At 43.5% G+C, this 23099-nt stretch overlaps 2 protein-coding genes across 7 annotated transcripts in view; one reads left to right on the top strand and one right to left on the bottom strand.

The window, feature by feature from the left end:
• ralgps1 (Ral GEF with PH domain and SH3 binding motif 1) overlaps positions 1-23099 on the bottom strand; it is a 761372-nt gene that overhangs the window by 633389 nt on the left and 104884 nt on the right. For 5 of the 6 annotated variants that reach the window (XM_072240007.1, XM_072240011.1, XM_072240013.1 and 2 more), the window contains exon 2: positions 11192-11299. The gene's annotated coding sequence lies outside the window, so the exon portion shown is untranslated. Of the gene's footprint in view, positions 1-11191; positions 11300-14162; positions 14240-23099 lie in introns of those variants that run through there. The other variant, XM_072240009.1, reaches the window with a different exon arrangement.
• On the top strand, positions 16774-20485 carry LOC140186126 (uncharacterized). Its single transcript, XM_072240029.1, has 2 exons — positions 16774-16861; positions 18448-20485. The coding sequence occupies exons 1-2, from the start codon at positions 16819-16821 to the stop codon at positions 19287-19289; spliced, it is 885 nt and encodes a 294-aa protein (XP_072096130.1). The 5' UTR covers positions 16774-16818; the 3' UTR covers positions 19290-20485.

Below are 23099 nucleotides of genomic sequence, written 5' to 3'. Positions count from 1 at the left end.
AAACTGTTCAGTTCCTCCAACATGTTGTGTATTGCTCTAAATTACCACTGTCTGACCCCACAACTAGCACTAGCAATATAGGCCATTCAACCCATCACGGCTGTTCTACCATTCAGTAAGATCATGGTTGATCTTTTGTTTAAACTTCTCATTGTTGCATCAACCACAGGTAAAGCCCTTCCACATCTACATGGAGCGCTGTTGTAGGAAAGCAGCATCCATCATCAGAGACCCCCACCATCCAGGCCATGCTCTCTTCTCGCTGCTGCCATCAGGTAGGTGTTTCAACAGCCTCAGGACTCACACCACCAGGTTCAGGAACAGTTATCGCTCCTCTACCATCAGGCTCCTGAACAAGGGGAGGTGGGGGGGTGTGGCTAACCACTCATCCCTTCTCTAAAATATTCCCACAACTTCTGGGCTCACTTTCAAGGACTCTTCTGCTCAGGTTCCTCATACTTACTGCATATTATTATTATTTTGCATGGCTTGTTTTTGCTTGTTTTTTGTATTTACTGTGACTGCCTGTGCATCTCAGGGTTGTATATGATGACATGTATGTACCTTGATAATAAATTTACTCCAAAACTTTGAATGTACTGTATTCTTTTGATATCTGTAAGTCCATCAACCTGCCTCTTCAATGCACACAATGAGATCCCACAGATCAGTTGGATGGAGAACTTCAAAGGCAAACCACACTTTTGAGTGAAATCTCTTGTCTTGAGTGGCCAGGACCTCTCTGTAACTGCCCTATTGTGCTCAGAATCTATTCCTTAAAATGTGTTTCTGTTATCCAAATTAAGACTCGGCCAAGCTAAAGCCCTGGGTGACATGGTGGCGCAGTGGTTAGCACAATGCTTTACAGTGCCAGGTGTAAGATCAGAGTTAAAACCCTGCAGCTGTCTGTAAGGAGTTTGCACTCCCCAGTGACCGCCTGGGTTTCCTCTGGGCGCTCCAGTTTCCTACTGCACTCCACAGACATACATTTAGGGGTTTAGTGAGTTGTAGGCATGCTATGTTTGCGCCAGAAGCATGGCAACACTTGCAGGCTGCCCAATACAATCCTCACTGATTTGATTTGATGAATCAGCGCATTTTGCCGTGTTTCGATGTACATGTGACAAACAAAAGCTTTTTTTAAAAAACATCTTGGTGACATTAGGAAGATGGCGCCTCCGGGACGTGGCCCTGCGGTGTTGCAAACTGAGGCATCGCGGGAGATGGAACATCAGGATTTCGCTGCAGCAGATGTATGGAAGTGGGTCTCTGTAGTCGAGCAGCCACTCTCTCTCTCTCTCTCTATATATATATATATATACACAGACACACACACACACACACCAGTGAAATGGGTGATATCTCTATGTCCCTTGTTAGTGAAAGAGAGAGAGAGAGAGAGAGAGAAAACCTGTGACATGTCGACCTGTTGGGTAAATAGTTTGTTGACTGCAGATCGTGGCCTCTCTTTGGGTGCTCTGCTGTTGCTTGGTGGGTGGTGGGTGCTGACACTTTTTGATGAAATGGGTGGGGGGGGTGGGGGAGGTTGATGAATTGATGCTTGCTACTGCTAGCACAGGGGAGGGGAGAGGGGGCTTCGGGGTTCTAACATTTTTCTGCCATTCATTCTTTTGGGGTTCTGTTTTTTCATGGATTTCTGTAAAGTGAAGCATTTCAGGTTGTATACTCCATACATTCTCTGATAATAAACGGAACCACTTGAACCACATTTGGGCAGGAAAGAGTGAATGGTGACGAAATGTACTGAAGGTAGAGGGAGCTAGGATTTAAAAATCACACTCAGCTGGACAAACATATGTCATCAGTCTGAGATCCACAGGAAACACTGCACAGTAGACCAGCATTATTGAAACTTAACACCATGATATACCAGGTGGTGCAAACAGATCAAGAATGCATCCTATGGAATCACCGTGAAGTTGTCAAGGTGAAGTGCCCACCCTTTGCCATCTGCCCAGAGAAGGAACCACCCTATCTGTAAGAGCTGGCTAGACAGAAACCACTGTAAACTCCAGAGATGATGGGGCTGCCACAGAGGGTTAAAATGGCAAATCATAGAGACCCACTTGGGTCACTTTGTGTCTGGAAGGGAGGGAAGATGGATTCCACAGGAAATCTTTTGTACTCTGGCACATTTACCGTTTGTTGAAACAAAAAGAAAATGTATTGTTACATGCTATAAAAAAAACTGAAGACAAGGTTAAACAGTTAGAAGTTTCTGTAGCTGGTTGTATAATATATCCTGTCCTAATCCCTCTCTCAGACACACACACACTTTTAAACTGTTTTCACAAGATGGCAAGGCCTATATATATCGTTCATTCCCATCCATTCTTGTAAAGCTGCCTTTTACACCCATTTCCACAGTGAATATTCTCCCAGTGCTGACGGGGAGAGCATTCCAGGATATGGACCGAAAGATGAAAGACCAAGTGATGCATTTCCAAGTGAGGATGGTGTGCAACCTGAAGGGAAAGCTGCATTACGCACTTGCAAAGTACCGCCAGCAGAGCCTGGGTGCTTTACGAACTACGGTTTGTAGATCAGGTGGCGGGGTGGAGATACATCTCTACCAAAGGAGGTGTAAGGTGCTCCTTCCCTCCACTAGCCTGCAGGTCATCCTTGGGCAAGATGTAGCACCTGCTTAGCCCCCTGATCAGGGTCACATGAAGCCTTGAGAGCAGGTGGTGGATGGCCGTATGAGCAGCTGGTACCTATCCAGGACTTCTGCGACCACTGATGCCAGGCAGACAATCTCTGAAGAGTATTGATAATGGCTGGAGTCACCCATCTTGTGAAGGCTGTCCAGAAGACAGCAATGGCAAACCTCTGCTGCAGAAAAATTTGCCAAGAAGAATTACGGTGATGAGACCATGACCACCCATGTCATACAACACGGTACATAATGGTGATGATGATTTTGTGATGGGAATTAATACTGAAGGTGTTGGGATAAGATGCTCATGTGTCCTGGATATTATGAGCAATAATTATTGGAGGTGCACGCAGACAAGGAAATGATCATTTTGTCACACTCCTGATAAATACCTTGCAGAGAGTGGATTAGGAGTGTCAGCTGGTATTATCCGCTCTAGAATCCATTTGGCCTTCATGACAGAGCACATCTGGCCACCCTTCAGTGTTCGGGAGTGGAAAAAGACCGAAGTCCCACCTCTGGTCTCCATTAATCATGACAGTGTGCACGAGAGGATGGTGGATTGGGATCTGGTTATCAGATATCAGCAACCACTTCCCAAAGTCCACACAGCAGTTGGGCATGATCCCATGCCTCAGGACCTATTCCTTTGTGAGAGATTAATGGTGAATACAAAAGAGAAGGAAAATAGCACAAGTTTTCTGGAGTAAAACTTCACTGGCAGGAGCACTGAGTATAAGAGCTGGAACATCACCTGTTACAAGTCGAGGCAAAGCGTCATGGTTGGCATATCGCTATGACAGCACCAGAAACCCGGGTTCAACCCCCCGCCCCCACCATCTATAAGGAGTTTGCATGTTCTCCCTGTGATTGTGTGAGTTTTATACGGGTGCTCCAGTTTTTCCCACGTTCCAAAGATTTACGGGTTTGTAGGTTAATTGGTCACATGGGTGAAACTGGGTGGCGTGGACCCATTGGGTTAGAAGGTCCTGTTAGCACACTGTATCTCTAATAAATGCAACAAAAATATCACTCCTAGATGATGGCATAGGCAGGATAAACGCACCCCTAGATGAGGGGTATGGGTAGGGTAAATGCAAGCAGGCTTTCTCCACAGAGGTTGGGTGAGACTAGAACTAGAGATCATGGGGTAAGGGTGAAAAGTGAAATATTTAACTGGAACCTGAGGGGGGATCTTCTTCCATCAGAGGGTGGCGGGAGTGAGGAACAAGCTTCCAGTAGAAGTGGTGGTTGCCGGTTCGATTACAATCTTTAAGAGAAAAATTGGATAGTTTCATGGATAGGAAAAGGAATGGAAGGACATGATCCAGTCTGGGTCGATGGGACTTGGCAGAATAACAGCTCGGCATAAACTAGGTGGGCCAAAAAGCCATTTTTGTGCTATAGCACTCTACCTCAATGGATCCCAAAATCCCTCTGTACATACAAACTAATAAGAGTCCTGCCATTAACTGTATGCTTTCCCCTTACATTTGACTTTCCAAAGAGCAACACCTCACACTTGCTTAGATTACACTTCTTCCTCAATGATCTGACCTGCAAGAACAGAATGCAAGACAAACTTTCCACTGTATCTACAACAAACCAAAAACCAAAGCTAAATGTAGTTTGTTCAACCAATCAGAACTACCAACAGCTAAATAACAAATGGAAAACCAAAAATAAAACTTAAGACAATGTAAATCTAAAATTAAAAAAGACTCAAAACAATGATAGAAATCCTTGGCAGGTCAGTGAGTATACATAGAAAGAGAAACAGAAATTCAAGGTAAATTTATTATCAAAGTACCTATATGTCATCATATATCTCCATGAGATTTGTTTTCTTGGAGGCATTCAGAGTAGAACAATGAAATTAGGTATACTTAAGGCAGAGGTTGACAGACTCTTGATTATGGAGGGCATGAAGGGATACAGAGAGAAGGCAGGAGATTGGGGCTGAGAGGGAAATGGATCAGCCATGGTGAATTAGTGGAACAGACTTCATGGGCCAAATGGCCTAATTTTGCTCCTATATCTTATGGTCTTAAATGCAATAGAAAGAAAGAAAAACTGGCAAGCAACTAATATGCAAAGAAAACAATCTGTGTAAAGACAATAAGTAAGTAAATACTACTGAGACATGAGTTGCAGGGTCCTTGAAAGTGAATCCATAGGTTGTGTTCAGAGATCAGTTCAGTGTTGTTGAAAGTGAAGTTATCCACGTTGGTTCAGGAACCTTATGGTTGAAGGATAATAACTATTCCTGAACCTGGTAGTTAGCAACCCCTCATTAGAGCTTGTTATTTCCCTCCATGGATACCACGTGACCTGCTGAGCATTTCGGGCATTTTCTGACATGTACAGTAGTTCGGAATGTCTCCAGGTCAGTGTAACTTTGTAATCGGTAGGGACTGCTATGCATGAACTGGCTGCAATGCTTCCTGTATCACAGGTTTAAAAAAAAACATCAGCAGTTGTCCTAGTGCAGGGATTCAAACATTTTTTATGCCATGGACCAACACCATTAAGCAAGGGGTCCACGGACTCTAGGTTGGAAACACCTGCTCTAGAGGCTGAAATGCACTGCAGGAGTCGCAAGGTGATGGAAAAAGGAAAAAAATCACTAAATGCTTCTTGAAAAGGAACCTTTCATCATCCCCCAAAGGCACAAACTGAAAGCAAACTTACTTCCTTGTCTACCCAATTGAAAGCTAGGCAAGCAACTTCAAAATACCATTGAAATATTGAAAACATCCAGAAGGCAGGATAATGTTGAATATCACAGATCTTAAAATAGACTCCACAAAACAGTTAACTATGTCTGATGTCAACTAAATCTTTCACCAAGGAGAAAATATGGGCAAATGGAATACAGGTGGAAGGAATTCAAATGATTAGAATGTATCTTCAGGCTCCTCTACCTCCTCCCTGATGGTAATAACGACAAGACAGCATGTCCTGAGAAAAGGGCATTCATAATAATGGATGTCTCCTTTTTGAGGCATTACTATTTGAAGATGTCCATAAGACTTTAAGAAATAGGAGCAGAATTAGGCCATTCGGCCCATCGTGTCTGTTCCACTATTTCATTATGGCTGATCCATTTCCTTCTCAGCCCCAATCTCCTGCCTTCTCCTCATATCCCTTCATGCCCTGACTAATCAAGAATATATCAAACTCTGCCTTAAATATACCCAATGACTTGGCCTCCACGGCCACCTGTGGCAACAAATTCCAAGGATTCACCACTGTCTGGCTAAGGAAATTCCTCCTCACTTCCATTTTAAATGGTCATCCAAACACTGGGAGATTATGTCTTTCTGGTCTTAGAATCCTCACCATAGGAAACATCCTCTCCACATCCATTCTATCAAGGCCCCTCAATATTTGATAGGTTTCAATGAGAACCCCCTCATTCTTCTGAATTCCTGAGAGTATGAGACCAGAGCCATCAAACACTCCTCATATAATAAGCCTTTCAGTCTGGAAATCGTTTTTGTGAACTTCCTTTGAACCCTCTCTAATATCAGTACACCTTTTCAAAGGTTCAAAGGTTCATTTATTATTAAAGCATGTATCCATAGTCAACTCTGAAATTTGTCTTCTCCAGATAAAGAACAAGAAAGAACTACAGCAAAGAAAGAACATGAAAGTTGTTCAGATAGAAGCATCAAACTTAACCCCCCCAATACTAAAAGGAATGGTATTCCAATTATCAATCTTCCAAAACCCCCTTCCTCTGCACAAATAGAAAAGGAACATTGACCCCCCCCCCAAAAAACAACACCTCCTCTGCACAAAAAACTAACAGAACATCACCCCCAACACCTTCTCCTCGCACAATGAAACAGAAAAGGAATGGGTGATTAAAAAAAACGAATATAAAAACCGTAAGTCTGAAAAAGTCCACAGTCCATAAACACAGAACCACAATACCATCCTACGATATCAGTAACATTCATCAAAAGAGACGGACACCACACGAGGCAGAGAGGCCTACCCACCTGCCACAGTGAGCCACTCAGCTATAGACCTGCCTTTAGAATACTACTTCTTCTTTGGGATGTACTTATCCTGCAACTTCCAAACTGCTCCCAGAAACTCCAGCCACTGCTGATCTGCAGCTAATCAATCAATTTTGGCCAGTTCTTCTCTTGTGCCTCTGCACCTCACTCTACTCCACTGTAATACTGATACATCTGACCTTACCTCTCTTTCTCAAATTGCAGGCTGAATTCTATTATATTATGTTCACTGGCTCCTTAGGGTTCCATTACCTTAAGCCTTCTAATCAATTCCAGTTCTTTGCACATCACCCAACCCAGAATAGCTGAATCCCTAGTGGGCTCAAGAACGATCTGCTCTAAAAAGTCATCTTGTAGGCATTCTACAAAACTCTTCCCCCCCAACCCAACCCCCAGATACAGCACCAACCTAATTTCCCAAACCTACTTGCATATTGAAATCCCCTATGATTATCGTAACATTGCCCTTTTGACATGAATTTTCTAGATCCCATTGTAATTTGTAGACCACAACTTTGCTACTATTTGGAAGTCTATATATAACCCCCAACAGGGTTTTTTGGCCCACCTGTTCCTGGTAAGCATTATCGGGAAAAATTCCAGGAATGAAATGTCAACATCTCTGCATATCTACCGTGGACCCAACAATTACAAAAAAGGCACATCAGCAGCTATTTTCATAAGGAGTTTGAGGAGATTGGAGGAGACGCCACTAAAGACTCGCTCAATTTTATTTTTTTTTTACAACATACTGTGGAGAGAGCATTCACTGTCTGGTATGGAGTTCTGTGATGGGGCGATTGAAGTTGAGTGAAGTTATCCCATTTGGTTCAAGAGCCTGATGGTTGAGGGCTGAAGTTAATAACTGTTCCTGAACCTACTGGTGTGGGTCCTAAGGCTCCTGCACCTTCTTCCTGATGAAAACAGCAAAAAGCATGGCCTGGATGGTGGGAGCTCTTGATAATGGATGTTGATTTCACAGTGTTTTGTGTAAATGTGCTTAATAATGGGAAAGCTTTACCCATGATAGATTGGGCCAAATTTACTATTTTTTTGTAGGATTTTCTGTTCAAGGACGTTGGTGTTTCCATAGCAAGCTGTGATATAACTAGTAATATACTCTCCACCACACGTTTATAGAAGTTTGTCAAAGTTTTAGATGACATGTCTAATCTTTGCAAACATCTAATAAAGTAGAGACAATGCCGTGCTTTCTTCCTAATGGCACTTACCTGCTGGACCCAGGACAGATCCTCTGAAATGATAATACCTAGGAACTTAAAGTTGCTGACTCACTCCACCTCTGATCACCAATGAGGACTGGGTCATGGACTTCTGGTTTCCTCCGCCTGGAGTCAAAAATCAGCACAATGGTCTTGCTGACATTGAGTGAGAGGTTGCTGTTACGGCACCACTCAGATAGATTTTCAATCTCCCTCCTATATGCTGATTCATCGCCACCTTTGATTTGGCCAACGACAAAGGCGTTATCAGCAAACTTAAATATAACATTGGAGTTGTGCTTATTCGCGTGGTCATAAGTGTAAAGAGTAAAGGGAGCTAAGCACACAGCATTGTGGTGAACCCATGCGTATAGAGATTGTGGAGGAGAGGCTGTTGCCAGTCCAAACTGATTGGAGTCTGCAAGTGAGGAAATTGAGGATCCAGTTGAACAAGGAGGTATTAAGGCCTAGGTCTTGAAGCTTATTGATTAGTTTTGAGGGGATGCCAAGCTGTGATCAATGAAGAGCATCTGATACGTGCATCTTCACTGTTCCAGGGCTGAATGAAGAGCCAATGAAACGGTAACTGCCATTGACCTGTTATGATGGTAAGCACATTGGAGTGGGTTCAAGTCACTTCTCAGGCAGGGTTTCATCGCCGGCCTCTCAAAGCACTTCATCATAGTGGATGAAAATTTGGAGAGAGAATTTGGTTGGGGGCAGGGAGAAAGGCTGCTGATGCAGCACTGGAATACAAAGAAGATGGATTATCACTCCAGGAAAGTTCTTCATTCAATTATTTAGAGATGCAGTGCGGAACAGACCTGACAGGCCCAACAAGCCACACTGTCCAGCAACCCACCTATTTCACACTAGCCTAACTTCTGGAATACCAAAAAAGTTGGAATATCAATCCAGGAAAGTTCTTTATTCACTTATTTAGAGATACAGTGCAGAACAGGCCCTTCCAGCCCAACGAGCCGCAGCATCCAGCAACACACCTATCTAACACTAGCCTAACCACAGTACAATTTATAATGACCAACTAACCTACTAAATGGTGTGTCCTTGGAATGGGGGAGGAAACCAGAACACCCAGAGGAAACACACAAGCTCAAGGGCAGATCATGCAAACTCTTTACAGACGAAGCTGGAATTGAACGATCTCTGAAACACCCCAAGCTGTAACAAGACCATAAAAATAGGAGCAGAATTAGGCCATTCAGCCCATCAAGTCTGCTCTGCTATTTCATCATGGCTGGTCCATTTTTCCTCTCAGCCCCAATCTCTTGTCTTCTCCCCGTATTCCTTCATGTCCTGATGAATCAAGAATCTATCAACCTCTGCCTTCAATATACAATGGCAATGAATTCCACAGATTCAGTACTCTCTGACTAAAGAAATTCCTCATCTCCATTATAAAGGGACACCCCTCTAATCTGAGGCTGTGTCTCCAGTTTTAGACTCTCCCACCACAAGAGACATCCTCTCCACATCGACTCTATCAAAGCCTTTCACCATTCATTAGATTTCAATTAAGTCACCCCTCATCCTTCTGAATTCCAGTGAATACAGGCCCAGGGCCATCAAACAGTCTTCATATGACAAGCCATTTAATCCTGGAATCATTTCCGTGAACCTCCTCTGAACCCTCTCCAGTTTCAGCACATCCTTTCTAAGCTAAGGAGCCAAAACCTGCTCACAATACTCCAAGTGAGGCCTCACCAGCGCTTCATAAAGTCTCAAAACTACATCCCTGCTGTTATATTCTAGTCCTCTTGAAATGAATGCTAACATTGCATTTGCCTCCAACCTGATGGCATGAACATCGATTTCTCAAACTTCTGGTAACGTGCCCCAACACCCTGCTTCACCATTTCCCAGCCCCTTTTCGCTCTCTCAGCTCATCTCCTTGCCTGCCCATCACCTCTCTCTGGTGCTGCTCCCCCCTTTTCTTCCTTCAATGGGCTTCTGTCTCTTTCACCAATCAACATCCCAGTTCTTTACCTCATCCCTCCCCCTCCAGATTTCACCTATCACCTTGTGTTTCTCTCTCCCCTCCCCCATCTTTTAAACCTACTCAGCTTCTTATCTCCAGTCCTGCCAAAGGGTTTCGCCTCGAAATGTCAACTGTACTCTTTTCCACAGACACTGCCTGGCCTGCTGAGTTCCTCCAGCATTTTGTGTGTGTTGCTCGGATTTCCAGTATCTGCAGATTTTCTCTTGTTTGTGATAGCATTTGCCCTCCTCACTGCAGACTCAACCTGCAAATTTACTTTTGAGAATCTTACACAAGAACTCCCAAATCCCTTTGTGCCTCAGATTTTTGTATTTTCTCTCCACTCAGAAAATAGTCAACCCTTTCATTTCTTCTACCAATGTACATGACCGTACACTTCCAAATTCTGAGTTCCATCTGGCATTTCTTTGCCCACTCTCCTAATCTGTCTAACTCCTTCTGTAGCCTCTCTATTTCCTCAAAAACTACCTTCCCCTCCACCTATCTTGGTATCATCTGCAAATTTGCAACAAAGCCATCAATTCCATCATCAATCATTATAACGTAAAAAGAATTGGTTCCCAACAGACCCCTGTGGAATACCACTAGTCACTGGCAGCCAACCAGAGAAGGTTCCCTTTATTCCCACTCTTTGCCTCCTGCCAATCAGCCACTGCTTTATCCATGCTAGAATCTTTCCTGTAATACCATAGACTCGTAGCTTGTTAAGCAGCCTCATGTGTGGCACCTGTTCAAAGGCCTTCTGAAAATCCAAGTACATATTATCAACTGTTTTTCCTTTGTCTATCCTGCTTGTTATTTCTTCAAAGAATTCTAAAAGATTTGTCAGGCAAGATTTTCCCTTGAGGAAACCATGTTGACTATGGCCTATTTTATCATATGCCTCTAAGTACCCCAAAAGCACATCCTTAACAATTGACTCCAACATCTTCACATCAACACTGAGGTCAGACTAACTGGCCTATTGTTTCTTTTCTTCTTAAAGAGTGGAGTGACATTTGTAATAGTGTTGTGCTAATCACTACACTACGATGGCGATCCTTTAAAATACTGCCATGGAAGCTTTTATGTTAACAGAGACTGCCTCAATTTTGGCAAACTTCGTCAGTGTGCCACTGACACTGTATGAAAGTGATTTGTTTTAAACGTCAGGAACTGAAGAGAAATAACAAGACAAGGAAGTTATCTGTACACTTAACAGTATATATAGACAAAGTTAAATGAATGGTATATTTGCACTTACCCATATTTCTGTTTTGCTCTTACACGTGTATGGTTTGGGCAACTGCTGTGTTGGCAAGGACTGGGAAACAGCTTGGTGTTAATCAAGTGCAGAAAACTTCTTACAGCTCTGAAACAAAGTAGAGACAAGCGTTACATATCCCTCTGGAGTGCGTCCACCAGCCCATGCTTCGGTCTTGCAAGCAAATTCGCTCGGTTTGCTTCCAATTTGGCTTTAGAATAGTCAGAAGTTTCTCTGTGAATCACACGAGAGCATTATTCTGTAACAGTGACATCACAACAGCCGCTCAAAGATCTCATTCTCTTTAATTTTGCAAGGCTGTCTCACCAAGTCTGCACGTACTTTCAACACTCAAAGTGCACAGCTGGTGGGGGGTGGGAGGGGAGCTGGCACTAGAGTTACTGTAAGAGAGAACTCAGCCATCAGTCACTGACCATTTTATATAACAGCTGCTAATTATATAAAATTGGAATGAGCAAAAATCAGGGTTTGTGGGGGACAGCATGTGGTGCTCTCCACCAGGGGCGGCATGGAACAGTTGTGCTTTCAAATGGATTGAGGGGTCTGGACTGTGTACATATACATTTGTATTGTTGTGGTTTTACTAGTATTTTATATGTGCTTGTATACACCAGGGCTGGGCCTCAAGCTGCAGTGTCACATTGGGGACAGAGGAGTAGTGTTTGGGGTGGTGTGCAGCACACAGTCAGGAGTCACTGCTGTCCACAACCCCCCCTCGTTCCCCCCCCCACCCCCAGTATTCGCTGGCGCAAGCTTTGGGACTCTTATTCCATGATAGTGATGCCATTTCTGCTTGCTTTCTGCAATACCGCGTGTAACTAGTGGTACTGCATTTTGCTCCTTGAACCCATAGTAACGCTGCCTCATTTGCCTGTATTCATGTATGACTGAATGACAATTATACTTGAATTGAATGGGTTACCCGCCACCAAGGTCATGCATACAGAAAAGTGCCAGAAAAGGGCCAGTAACGTCACGAAGGATCCCACCCGCCCCTCTCCTGGACTGTTTGCCCCACTCCCATCAGGGAGGAGGCTACATAGCATTCATGCCAGGACCATCAGACCTAAACACATTTACTTCCCCCAAGCAGTGAGGCTAAACAACACCCCCACCCACCAGCTGACCTCTTGACAACCCCAATCATTTCCTATCAGTCTCCTAGTGCTCAGTCACTCCTGTGCTCGTGATTTACTTGCACTCTTAATATACAGAAGTACATTTTCCACCCGCTCAGGACAAGAAGATTATTTTTTTCTCTCAGGATATGAATTCAACTATCAATGGAATTAACACACTAACAACTCAATTGGATGACACACTTTTTCCAAGACCCTTGCAATCTTGTGATCATTCATTCACTTGTGCTATGCCATGTCGTATGATGAGGCGATGACCATGATGGTTCTTGGCAAATTCTTCTACACAAGTGGCTTGACATTGCCTTCTTCTGGGCAGTGTCTTTACAAGATGGGTGACCCTAGCCTTTATCAATACTCTTCAGAGATTGTTTGCCTGGCGTCAGTGGTCGCATAACCAGGACTTGTGACATTCACCAGCTGCTCATACGACCATCCACCACCAGCCCTCTTGGCTTCACGTGACCCTGATCAGGGTGGGGAGCTAAGCAGGCGCTACACTTTGCCCAACAGAGACATGCGCACTAGTGGAGGAAAGGAGCACCTTCCACTTCCTTTTGTGAAGACACATTTACACCCCCGCCACTCCTGTGATTATTAAGGCTTTAAAAAATTGCTCCAGAACACATTTCGGTTCTGCCTCAAGCCAAATTCTAATACAAAATGTAGTAAATTCTGTTCAAGGTAACAATGCGAAATGTAGATTAATTGTCCTTGTCAGGAGGGCAAAAATGGCAACCATGATAGCCACCGTCCTGAGAATACACAACACAAATAAAGAAATCTTATGTTTTATTCCTCTCCCTCTATCACATGTGTGGCATGTGGCCAAGTGGTTAAGGCGTTGGACTAGCGATCTGAAGGTCACGGGTTCAAGCCTCGGACGGGGCAGTGTGTGTGTCCTTGAGCAAGACACTTAACCACACAATGCTCCAGTCTACCCAGCTGAGAATGGGTACCGGCAAAAATGCTGGGGGAACTACCTGGGAATACCAGTTGCAGTAGGTTTTACCAAGAGCCATGATCACTTTTCCAGATTATTATCTCCAAGAATTCCCTACAATACAAAACATGGGGAAATATCTCAGGTGCCTGAGATTTAACCACAATCACAGAAAAAAAACATCTGACCACCCTGGTGAGCGGCCAAATATCCCATCCATACGGAAATTTTAATTACTTTACCATTAAAATCAAACCAGTATACTAAGTACTTAACATAGAGGTAACTTCTAAAGCGGTTACTCTCAAAGGTCACCATTGGATAAGTGGGAAAGCACAGTAGCATAGTGGCTAGAACAATGCTTTACAGTGCCAGCAAACTGGGTTCATTTCCTGCCACAATCTGTCAGGAGTTTGTACATTTTCCCAATGACAGCGTAGGTTTCCTCCAGGTGCTCTGGTTTCCTCCCACAGTCCAAAGATGTATGTGTTAGGGCTAGCTGAGGTCATGAGCTGAAAGGGCCTGTTACCATGAAGAGAAGAAGAAGAAGAAGAAGAAGAAGAAAGCCCTCAAATCCGAGTGGAGTCATCAGGACACCATCATGACGGCATTTTTTTTTAGCAGGGTTTCTTATTTTTATGAGGCCGAGTTGCTAGCTCAACACTCAACCCAGCACGGATGGAAAGCATGCAAGGGAGTTGTCTGGATTCGAACTCAGGAGCCTTCACTCCAAAGTCCGGCACTGATGCCACTACGCCACCTGCTGGCTTGTTATCGTGCTGAAGCACGAAATAATTTTTTTAAATAACAATAATTAATTAAAAGGGGATGGTTTGAGAACTCCTGGACTTGTGCCTCACTCATTCACCTCCAGTGGTTGTAGAGATCGAGTCTTAGGACAGGCGGTTGACTGCAGAGAGAAGCCCCACGGCAGATTCCAGCATCAAGGCAAATGCAATGGACACGCACTTTCAAAGAGATGGAACAAAGTCCGGCTGGGCTCTGTTAAAGGGTATGGGAGGTTAATATTTATCCAAAAAACAAACTTCTATCAGTCTTAGAAATATATCTGTGGAGAGAGGCCACAAACAAAGATGATGCTGGGGCAAGTTTACATAAGCAAGTCTGCAATAACTCTAATCTTTCCGACTCTGCCCGAAGATCAAAGGTCTGTACTGTACGCTGTATTGTATGTTCTATGTTCTAACAGAGGAGATATATCTTCAGCTAGACGACGGTGAATCTGTGGAATTCACAACTGTGGAGGCCAAGTCATTAGGTATATTTAAAGCAGAAGTTCTTGATTAGTGAGGGTGCCAAAGGTTACAGGGAGAAGGCAGGAGAATGGGGTTGAGAGGGATAATAAATCAGTCATGATGGAATGGCACAACACATATGATGGGTCAAGTGGCCTAATACTTCTCCCATGTCTTATGGTCTTATGAGCTGATGAAGGATCTCAGACTGAAATGTCAACAATATATTCCTCGCCATTGACACTGTCTGACTTGTTGAGTTCCTCCAGCATTTTGTTTGTGTTGCTCTGGATCTGCAGGATCTTTGCATTAGCTCTGCTCTTATGTCTTATGCTCTTTCATTAATAGCAGTTTTCATCCTTTGGAGATTCAATTTAACAGCTTCCCAGCTGTTCTCTTCTCTTCCTTCAATGACTCGCTCTGCAAACTACCCCAGCCAGAACTGGAGATGCTCCCATATCTCTTTTCATAAATAGTCAAGCCCCTCTCATCATTCACTTGCAGGAATATGGAGGGTGGTAAAAAGGCAAGATATCAGACAAGGCAAAAATAACAGCGACACTGTGATATGGAGGGGCCACCACACAGGATCGGAAAAAGCTGCTGAAAGTGGCAAGCTCAGCCAGCTCCATCACAGGCAACAGCCTCCCCAGCGCCGAGGACACCTTCAAAAGGCGGTGACTCAAAAAGGAGGCATCTGGCGGGAGGAGAGAGAGCAGCACACCGTGTGTGTGCAGCCCTCCGGTGAAAATGATATCATATCCGTTAAATAGGGGCCATGGACAATTCTGATTTGATGGAGAGGGACGTGAAAGCACAGAGGAACATCTGGAGAAATTTCTGAAACGCTCGTTCGCTGCTGTCGTTACTGTGTGGTCGGGAATCTTTCGGAGGGTAGGCCTCAAAATCCCTGGCTTTGCCTGCTGTTGGTGACCGAGATTGAGGTTGTATCGTTCGGACAGAGATGGCGCTCAGTACTCGGTGTCGGAGAGCTGAGTCCAGTGTTTTGTGATATCACACCAGAGGAAATATTGTATCATTTCTTAATGCATGCACTACTAAATGACAATAAAAGAGGACTGCGAGTCTTCATAATCTAATCTGTCATTAAGCAGCCCCATCTACAACAGACATCCCACCTCTCCCAGAACTTCCAGGAGTCTCCCACATATTAATAGTGGCTCCCTGATGCCCACAAATTATATACAATATCACGGAAATCAATTTTTTGACAGCCAGTGAGAGAAAAGCAAGAGAGAGCGCAAAAGCGACCACGAGAGAGACAGAGCGAGAGCGCGCGCGCCATGGCAGAGTGTTCCAAAAAAAGAAAATATAAAACGTACGTCACCCCAGACGACACTGAAGTGTACCCCTGCCTAATAGGGGTCAAAATAATGACAGTGTTGCTCGCTGCACTGTTCGCAACAATGACTTTTCTATTGCCCATGGTGGGTTAAGGCTATAAAAGATGTGTTGAGGTGAGCTTAACAGGTGTCATTTGTTCATTAGCATAGCTAACGTTATTTAAACTAGCTGGCTAGCTGCTAAGGAGCTACTCTATTGCGACATCCCACCTCTCCCGGGAGTCTCCCACAAATTGATGGTGCTACCTCCCTGAAATGAGTTTTTGCAGGATGGGATGTCTGCTACAAGGACATGCCTGCTTCACGTTGCTGCCATCAGGGAGATGGTACAAGAGCCGGAAGATACACAGTCAATGTTTTAGGAACAGCTTCTTCCCCTCTGCCACCAGAATTCTAAATGGACAATGAACCCATGTACACCACATCACTATTTTTCGCTCTCTTACTGCACTGCTTTTATCATCATGCAATGCACTGTCCTGCTGCCACAAAACAACAAATTTCACAACATTCTGTACGCCAGTGATATTAAAGCTGATTCTGACACGATTACAAGCAAACAACAAACAATGGAAGCTGAACAATGCCACCACTAATAAATCAAACTATTCTCTGTCGACCGTGGGTATCTATAAACATACTGGATTACCTTACTCAGCAGAGTTGCTAGGCAGCAGTACTTGTAACGAGAATCTAGGAAACAAGACTCATTATTCGTCAAGTCAAAGAAAGTGACAGTTGGACATTTGAGGAAGGAGAGGGCTGATTGGTGACAAACCTCAAGCCTGTAATGTAAGGGCATAAACCAGAAGGAAGTGTCCCATTGACACGAGACTGAACTTGAACAGGTAAGTCTGCATGAGCACCAGCCGGACTTGTCAAAGGCCATTACCTACACTGTTAGATGGTCAAGACAAGCCTATCCAGAACACTTGCAGCTTATCCAGGTAATATAAATGTTACAGTGCGGTATCATTTCTTTAGGTAGAGTAGACAGAGGGCACAGTACTTCAGTGAAGGTGTCCTCCAATTGAGCTGTCAGCTAATTCACTGCTTTCAATCGAATATATTGTGACCATTGCCACGATTACCATGGATACTGAAATAGTACGTCATAGGCAAAAGCAATTTTCATTTCAATTAAGCTGTTGCTTAGGTACAAGTAGGACTGGAGCAAAAGAGTGTAAAAAGATTGTTATATCCATTTGTATTACAATTCATCATGGAACCACAAAAACCATTGTTCTGTGAAGATTTTAATTGCATCTTCAATTAAAATCTTCACTGAACAGACAGACGCCAACTACTGCACGAACGATTGTGACTGATCTAAAGCTCTGGTTTTCATTAACTCCAAAGTGTAAAACTCTCTGGATCCTGTGTCAGATGCGGCAAGAACAAATCAGCTTTCTTGTGTGTCTAAAAAACATGCCAGAGCTAAGAGGTATAATTGCACACCAATATCGTTTTAGTCACTGGGAAACGAGATCCTAGCAAGGGATTTTGCCTCACTGGGAAGCACGGATCTACTGTTCCATGGCCTAGTTTTCCATAAAGTCTAACATACCTGTGTTTCTTCTCTCCTGCAAGAAAATGAAGGTAGTATACAGGCACTTTGATAGTAAAGTTACTTTGAACAGGATTTTGCATCAACCTGGCTGGATGATTTCCCAATTTTATTCTGCACCAATTTCTATTTAGAGTCATGAATGCCAGAAGAAAACCCTACTACACACCAAAAAGAAGAGAGTCATCTTCATAGTAAACAAGTTCTGAAACACTGTCAGTGTCGAATGTGTCATTCTTTTCCCCCTGCCTTCCAAAGTGATGTAATTGCTGTGACACACTTCCACCTTCTGAAGCTACCTCGAGCACCAAGATCTCCACGTTCCCGCACCCACTTCCTTCCCGCCAACCACCCAGACAGATTCCAACCTCAAACCAAGCAGGGTGGTTACAAGCACACGCATAATTGCAACACTTCCTCTGTCGCTGCACGAGATCAGAAACCACTGGGGACAAATCAGAAACACCTACTTCCAGCACCGCTGATCTCGTTCAAAAGCAACAACGTGAACAGAAGATTCAAGATTGTTTATTAAGTACACAGGGAACAAAATTATTGTTACTGCATCATATAGAAATACAAAAGCATAAACAAGCAATAAAAGCAATCCTATAAAACACAATGTCTAAGTAACTGTAAAGTGCGTTGAGGTGCCTGAGGAGTGGCAGGTGTTGATATAGTGATGCTGTGGGTTAATGGCGGAGGCATTGATCAGCCTGATGGCTTGGGGAAGTAAGTGCTTTTGATTTTAGTGGTCCTGGAGAGGATGCTGCATAGCCCCTTTCCAGATGGGAGTGGGACAAACAGTCCATAAGCAAGGTGAGTGGGATCCTTTCTTCTTCTTCTGGCCTTATGCTTGATGGCCAAGATCAAGCTTGCAACCAATATGCCATATCAAATCTATTTTTTATTAGAAAATTAGAGCGTGAAACTTTCCTTTGGCTAACCATTTCTACCTCCTTGCAGTAAACAGGACCACCGAGGCCATGCATAGAGTTAGAGTCGAGCAGAGCTACTGGTTGGATGAAGAATCCGAAATCAAACTCCAACAGTTGGGAGCCACGCTGGTTGACGAGGTCATTGTGAAAGACGACTATTACGATAATGACACATTTGATTTGGCCACAAATCAAATCTGGCTGAGTCAGAGAGACCACCAGTGGCAACTCATTATTGCTGTTCCCAAGTCCAACGCCAACGGTGATGGCGGAAAACAGGGAGAATGGAACTCACTGGTGGCCAGGACAGAAACAAGAAAAAGCAAGCTCCAGGACACGGATGGCCCAAACTCAGAGAAAAGCCATGGGAGCAGTCCCAGATTAAGGTCACGGAATAATGAAGGAGATACACCTGGAAAAGAGGACAAAGAAATGGGAGAAGGAAACCCAGAGGATCAACAAACAGCAACAGATCCTCAACAATGGGATGGAACAACCAGCACAGAAGATGGTGTACTTGACAAAACACAACCTCGATACACTCACCGCGAGCTCAGGGCACACCAACAGATTATAGAGTATATTGCACAGTTCCTGCAGATCTCTCTGACAGAAGAGGAAAGCAGCAAAATGAAGTTGAGCCATTTCTTGCAACTGGCAAAAATTTACCACTATGCGAGTTGTCACACAGCCAAGAGGAGAACATACAATCTGAAGGATACCTGCAGAATTGTGATAGAGGAGGATGAGCTAGCACCCAGATGTTTGGCAATAATGTATGTCGATGCAGATGTGCCAAATATTATTAAAGACCTTGAAAATATGGAAGAAATGGCAGCACTCTTGAGAATGGAGCCAATTTCGGATTAAGATTGTTATTCAATTTCCAAGTCATAGAATCTTAGAGATGTAGAAACAGTCCCTTCAAAGTACCGAGTCAATGCAGACCATCATCCAGCCACTTACTCTATATCTTACATTCATCCAGTTCTTAATCCCCATTCTCACCAACTTCTTCAAGATTCTACCTCTCCCCTACACACTTGGGGCAGCCAACTGTAGACAGTTAATGTACTGACGCACATGCCTTTGGGATGAAGGGGGAAACCAGAGCACCCAGAGGGAAACTGGGTGAGAATACCCAAACTACACATTCACAGAACCCAATCTCAAAATCAAACTTGGGTCCATAGCTCTGAGAGATAGCAGCTCTACTAATCGTGCCAAGTTGAAAACCACTGTATGCTTCTATATAACACCATTTATAAAACATGAAGATGGGCTGTGGAACTATTGACTAGTTCATTCCTAAAGTATTGTTGGACTCCAAATGCAAATTTTCTTGAAGAACTGGCATTTTGAACTACAAATCATATAAATAATTTTATGGAAAACTAGTTTTTGCTTCCTTTCAGATGAAAGATGGTTTCTTCTCAAGAAACTACTAAGAAATGTCCTCTGAACTGAGACTCTCTACTTGGGCCTCTGAACTTTGAGACTCTCTACTTGGGGCATGTATTGTTTTTGGAACAGAAGAAAGATATAAAGCTGCTGTAGGCCCTTTTAGCGGCAAGAAAGAAATCAATCACCAGAAAGTGGTTAAATCCAACATCACCTACATGAGAAGATTGGCATGAAATCATTTTGGAAACATTTAAAATGGAAAAGATGACCAACTCTCTGAGAATTCCAAAGGAAAAAGTTTATCAAATTTGGAATAAATGGATTGAATTTATAACCCCAGAGCGAGCAGACTTTAGATGACTCTCCTAATGGTTTATACTGTTTTTCTCACCAACATAGTTATAGTGTTAACGTAAGCACCCTTGGCTCGAATGTTTACTGTTCTATTTTTTGGAAAATGTAGAATTAACTCAAGTAAAGATCTGGGGAAATTTTGGACCAGAAAGAAATGAACCAGAAGAGATACATGGAAATTAGTATTCAACCACTATTATTAATATTTTTATAACAACTATTATCATTACTTAGTTTAATAGAGTGGAATTACAATAGCACATAAACATCTATTTGAGTACCTAATTATTTTCTATGTTGTCTCAATGTGCACTTGTGAATGTACAAACTAATATAGATTTACTCACATAAATACATGTAGAAAAAGTTTGTGTATTACTTGTGAATACCTTATCCAAATAAAAATAAAATTTTTAAAAAAAGAAACTACTAAGAGATGTAACTCCAGACAAGATATGTGGCAGGAGGATTATACTAGAACTCAAGAACTTTTTACTCAAGAAATGGATGCGTCTTTAACTCAAAAGGGTTGGTGTATTTGCTGTGCACTTAGAGTAATGATAGAGATTGAAAGCACCAGAACCTACAGCTTAGAGACAAATCGGGATGTAGGATTTGGTTGGTTGGTTTTATTCACCTCCAAAAATCTCTGACAGGTTCTTGCACCTTAAGTTAAGGCATCCGTTAGTCTCGCGAGACCATGGATCTGCGCCTGGAAAGTCTTCACTCTCCAGGTCGCAGGCCTGGGCAAGGTTGTATGAAAGACCAGCAGTTACCCATGCTGCAAGTCTCCCCTCTCCACGACACCAATGTTGTCCAAGGGAAGGGCATTAGGACCCATACAGCTTGGCACCAGTGTTGTCACAGAGCAATGTGTGATTAAGTGCCTTGCTCAAGGACACAACACGTTGCCTCGGCTAGGACTCGAACTCACGACCTTCAGGTCGCTAGTCCAATGCCTTAACCACTTGGCCACATCCCCACAATTTGTTCTTGCACCTACAAAGTGCATAAATGGACAAAAAAATACCCCAAACTAGGGCTTCCCAACCTGACATCCACGGCATTAAAAAAAGTTAGGAACCCATGCCCCAGATGATTAGCAGATGAAAGCTACAGATCCTGAGCAGCATTTTGAGCTGAAACATCAACAATCTTTCTGCCCTCCTCCCCCCACAGACATCTCTCAACCCAATGAGGGAGTTCCTTCAGAAGATTGTTCTGGATTCCAGCATCCGCAGTCTCTAGTGTCTCCAGAAAGTTGATTTTTCATAGTATTTATACCCTGTGCAAAATAAACTTGAACTTATCCAGTGACTGACCCAAGCTGTTAAGTGTTTCTCTCCACAAGTGAAGGTGACAAGCACTTTCCTGCATCTTCTGGGTTTTTTTAGGCTTGTAACTCAAGGCACAGAAAGAGGGATTTGATAAGAATTTGAGGGGCAAAGCTTTTCCCTCGTAGTGGGTATATAGAACGAGCTATTAGAAGTGGTGGTCAAGGCAGGTACAGTACTGTGCAAAAGTCTTAGGAACATAAATATCCAGGGTGTCTAGGACTTTTGCACTGTACTACTGCCACAAAAATAAAAACAAATTTCATGATATATGTGTGTGATAATCAACCTGATTCTGATATGGGTCTCTATTGGGGACTGAGAGTGGGAAGGGGGCAGGGAGAGGGGAATCATGGCTGGAAAAGGGGAAAGAGAGAGGGGCGGGAGTGAGAAGCACCAGAAAGGCATTCTGTAATGATCAACAAATCATTTGGAATCAAATACCTTTGCCTGGTGTCTCAGGACTGGGTGTGTCTGCACCTGTGCCAACCCCCTTCCCGCACCCTGGCACTCCTTCTCCGCCACCTGTCTCACATCCCTTCCACAGCACTCTACCCTCACTATCCCCAAAATCCTTTGCTCCCGCCAGATTTATAAACTCACTCTCTGCTCCACATTGACAAATACAGTACTGTGCAAAAGTCTTAGGCACCCAAGCTCTATATTATGTGTGTGTGTGTGTGTGTGTGTGTGTGTGTGTGTGTGTGTGTGTGTGTGTGTGTGTGTGTGTGTGTGCCTAAGACTTTTGCACAGTACTGTAGATTGACATTTCAAAGACAATTAGATGCTTGGATAGGGAGATAAGGGTTAACTGTGGGTAAATGGGACTAGCTTAGATGAGCACCTTTGTCAGCATAGACTAGCTGGGCTGAAGGGAAGGATCTTGTTTACGACTCCAACAACCACGCCATTTTTGTTCGCGCTTAATTCACAGAGTCACTTGGGATCCAGGGATAGTTGATTCACAGCTAGCAGCTTCAGAAAAAGACATAAAAGAGCAATGTAGCTAGCATCAGGCTCAGTCCCACTGTCAAGGATGTCAGGAGATCAGTCAAGTCCTGCAGTTCCGTTTGAGCTGGTTGTTAGATGCAAAAGCCAGGCCATGCTTTGACGCCTTCTGTCACCGGTATCCATTAGCAACCAGAAGATAGTCACGATGGGTGGTATTCATTGTTTGCTTCAATGCATTTACAAAGTCACTATGTACAGTGACCGAAGATAATTTTTCCTCCAGGGTAACTCCACTGATGTTATAAGAATTTTCATGGAGATGGGGAATAACTGATGAGGTGGTTGTGAAGCGCTGCTGGCTTGAAGAAGCTTGCAAAATGATGAGACTATTTTATTTTTAAACAAAAGGAACATCTGAGTACGTTCTGGAAACAGCGAACTAACACGCCAGTCATGTAAAATTGCTGTGTGCGGTGTAATTTATATGTTCAGGCCCTGCCAGAATGACAGATTTTTCCATCCTTCACTGGATCCGCATGTCTTTGTTTCTGTAACCAAGATCATTGTTTGCAATTTCAACAACCAAAATTTCTGTGTGATCAGCTGCCTTTATTGTACTGGTGAATTACTGCAACTC

The sequence above is a fragment of the Mobula birostris genome, chromosome 22, assembly GCF_030028105.1.
Source record: "Mobula birostris isolate sMobBir1 chromosome 22, sMobBir1.hap1, whole genome shotgun sequence".
In the NCBI taxonomy this organism is placed as follows: Eukaryota; Metazoa; Chordata; class Chondrichthyes; order Myliobatiformes; family Myliobatidae; genus Mobula; species Mobula birostris.
This window is presented reverse-complemented; position numbering and strand designations above follow the sequence as displayed.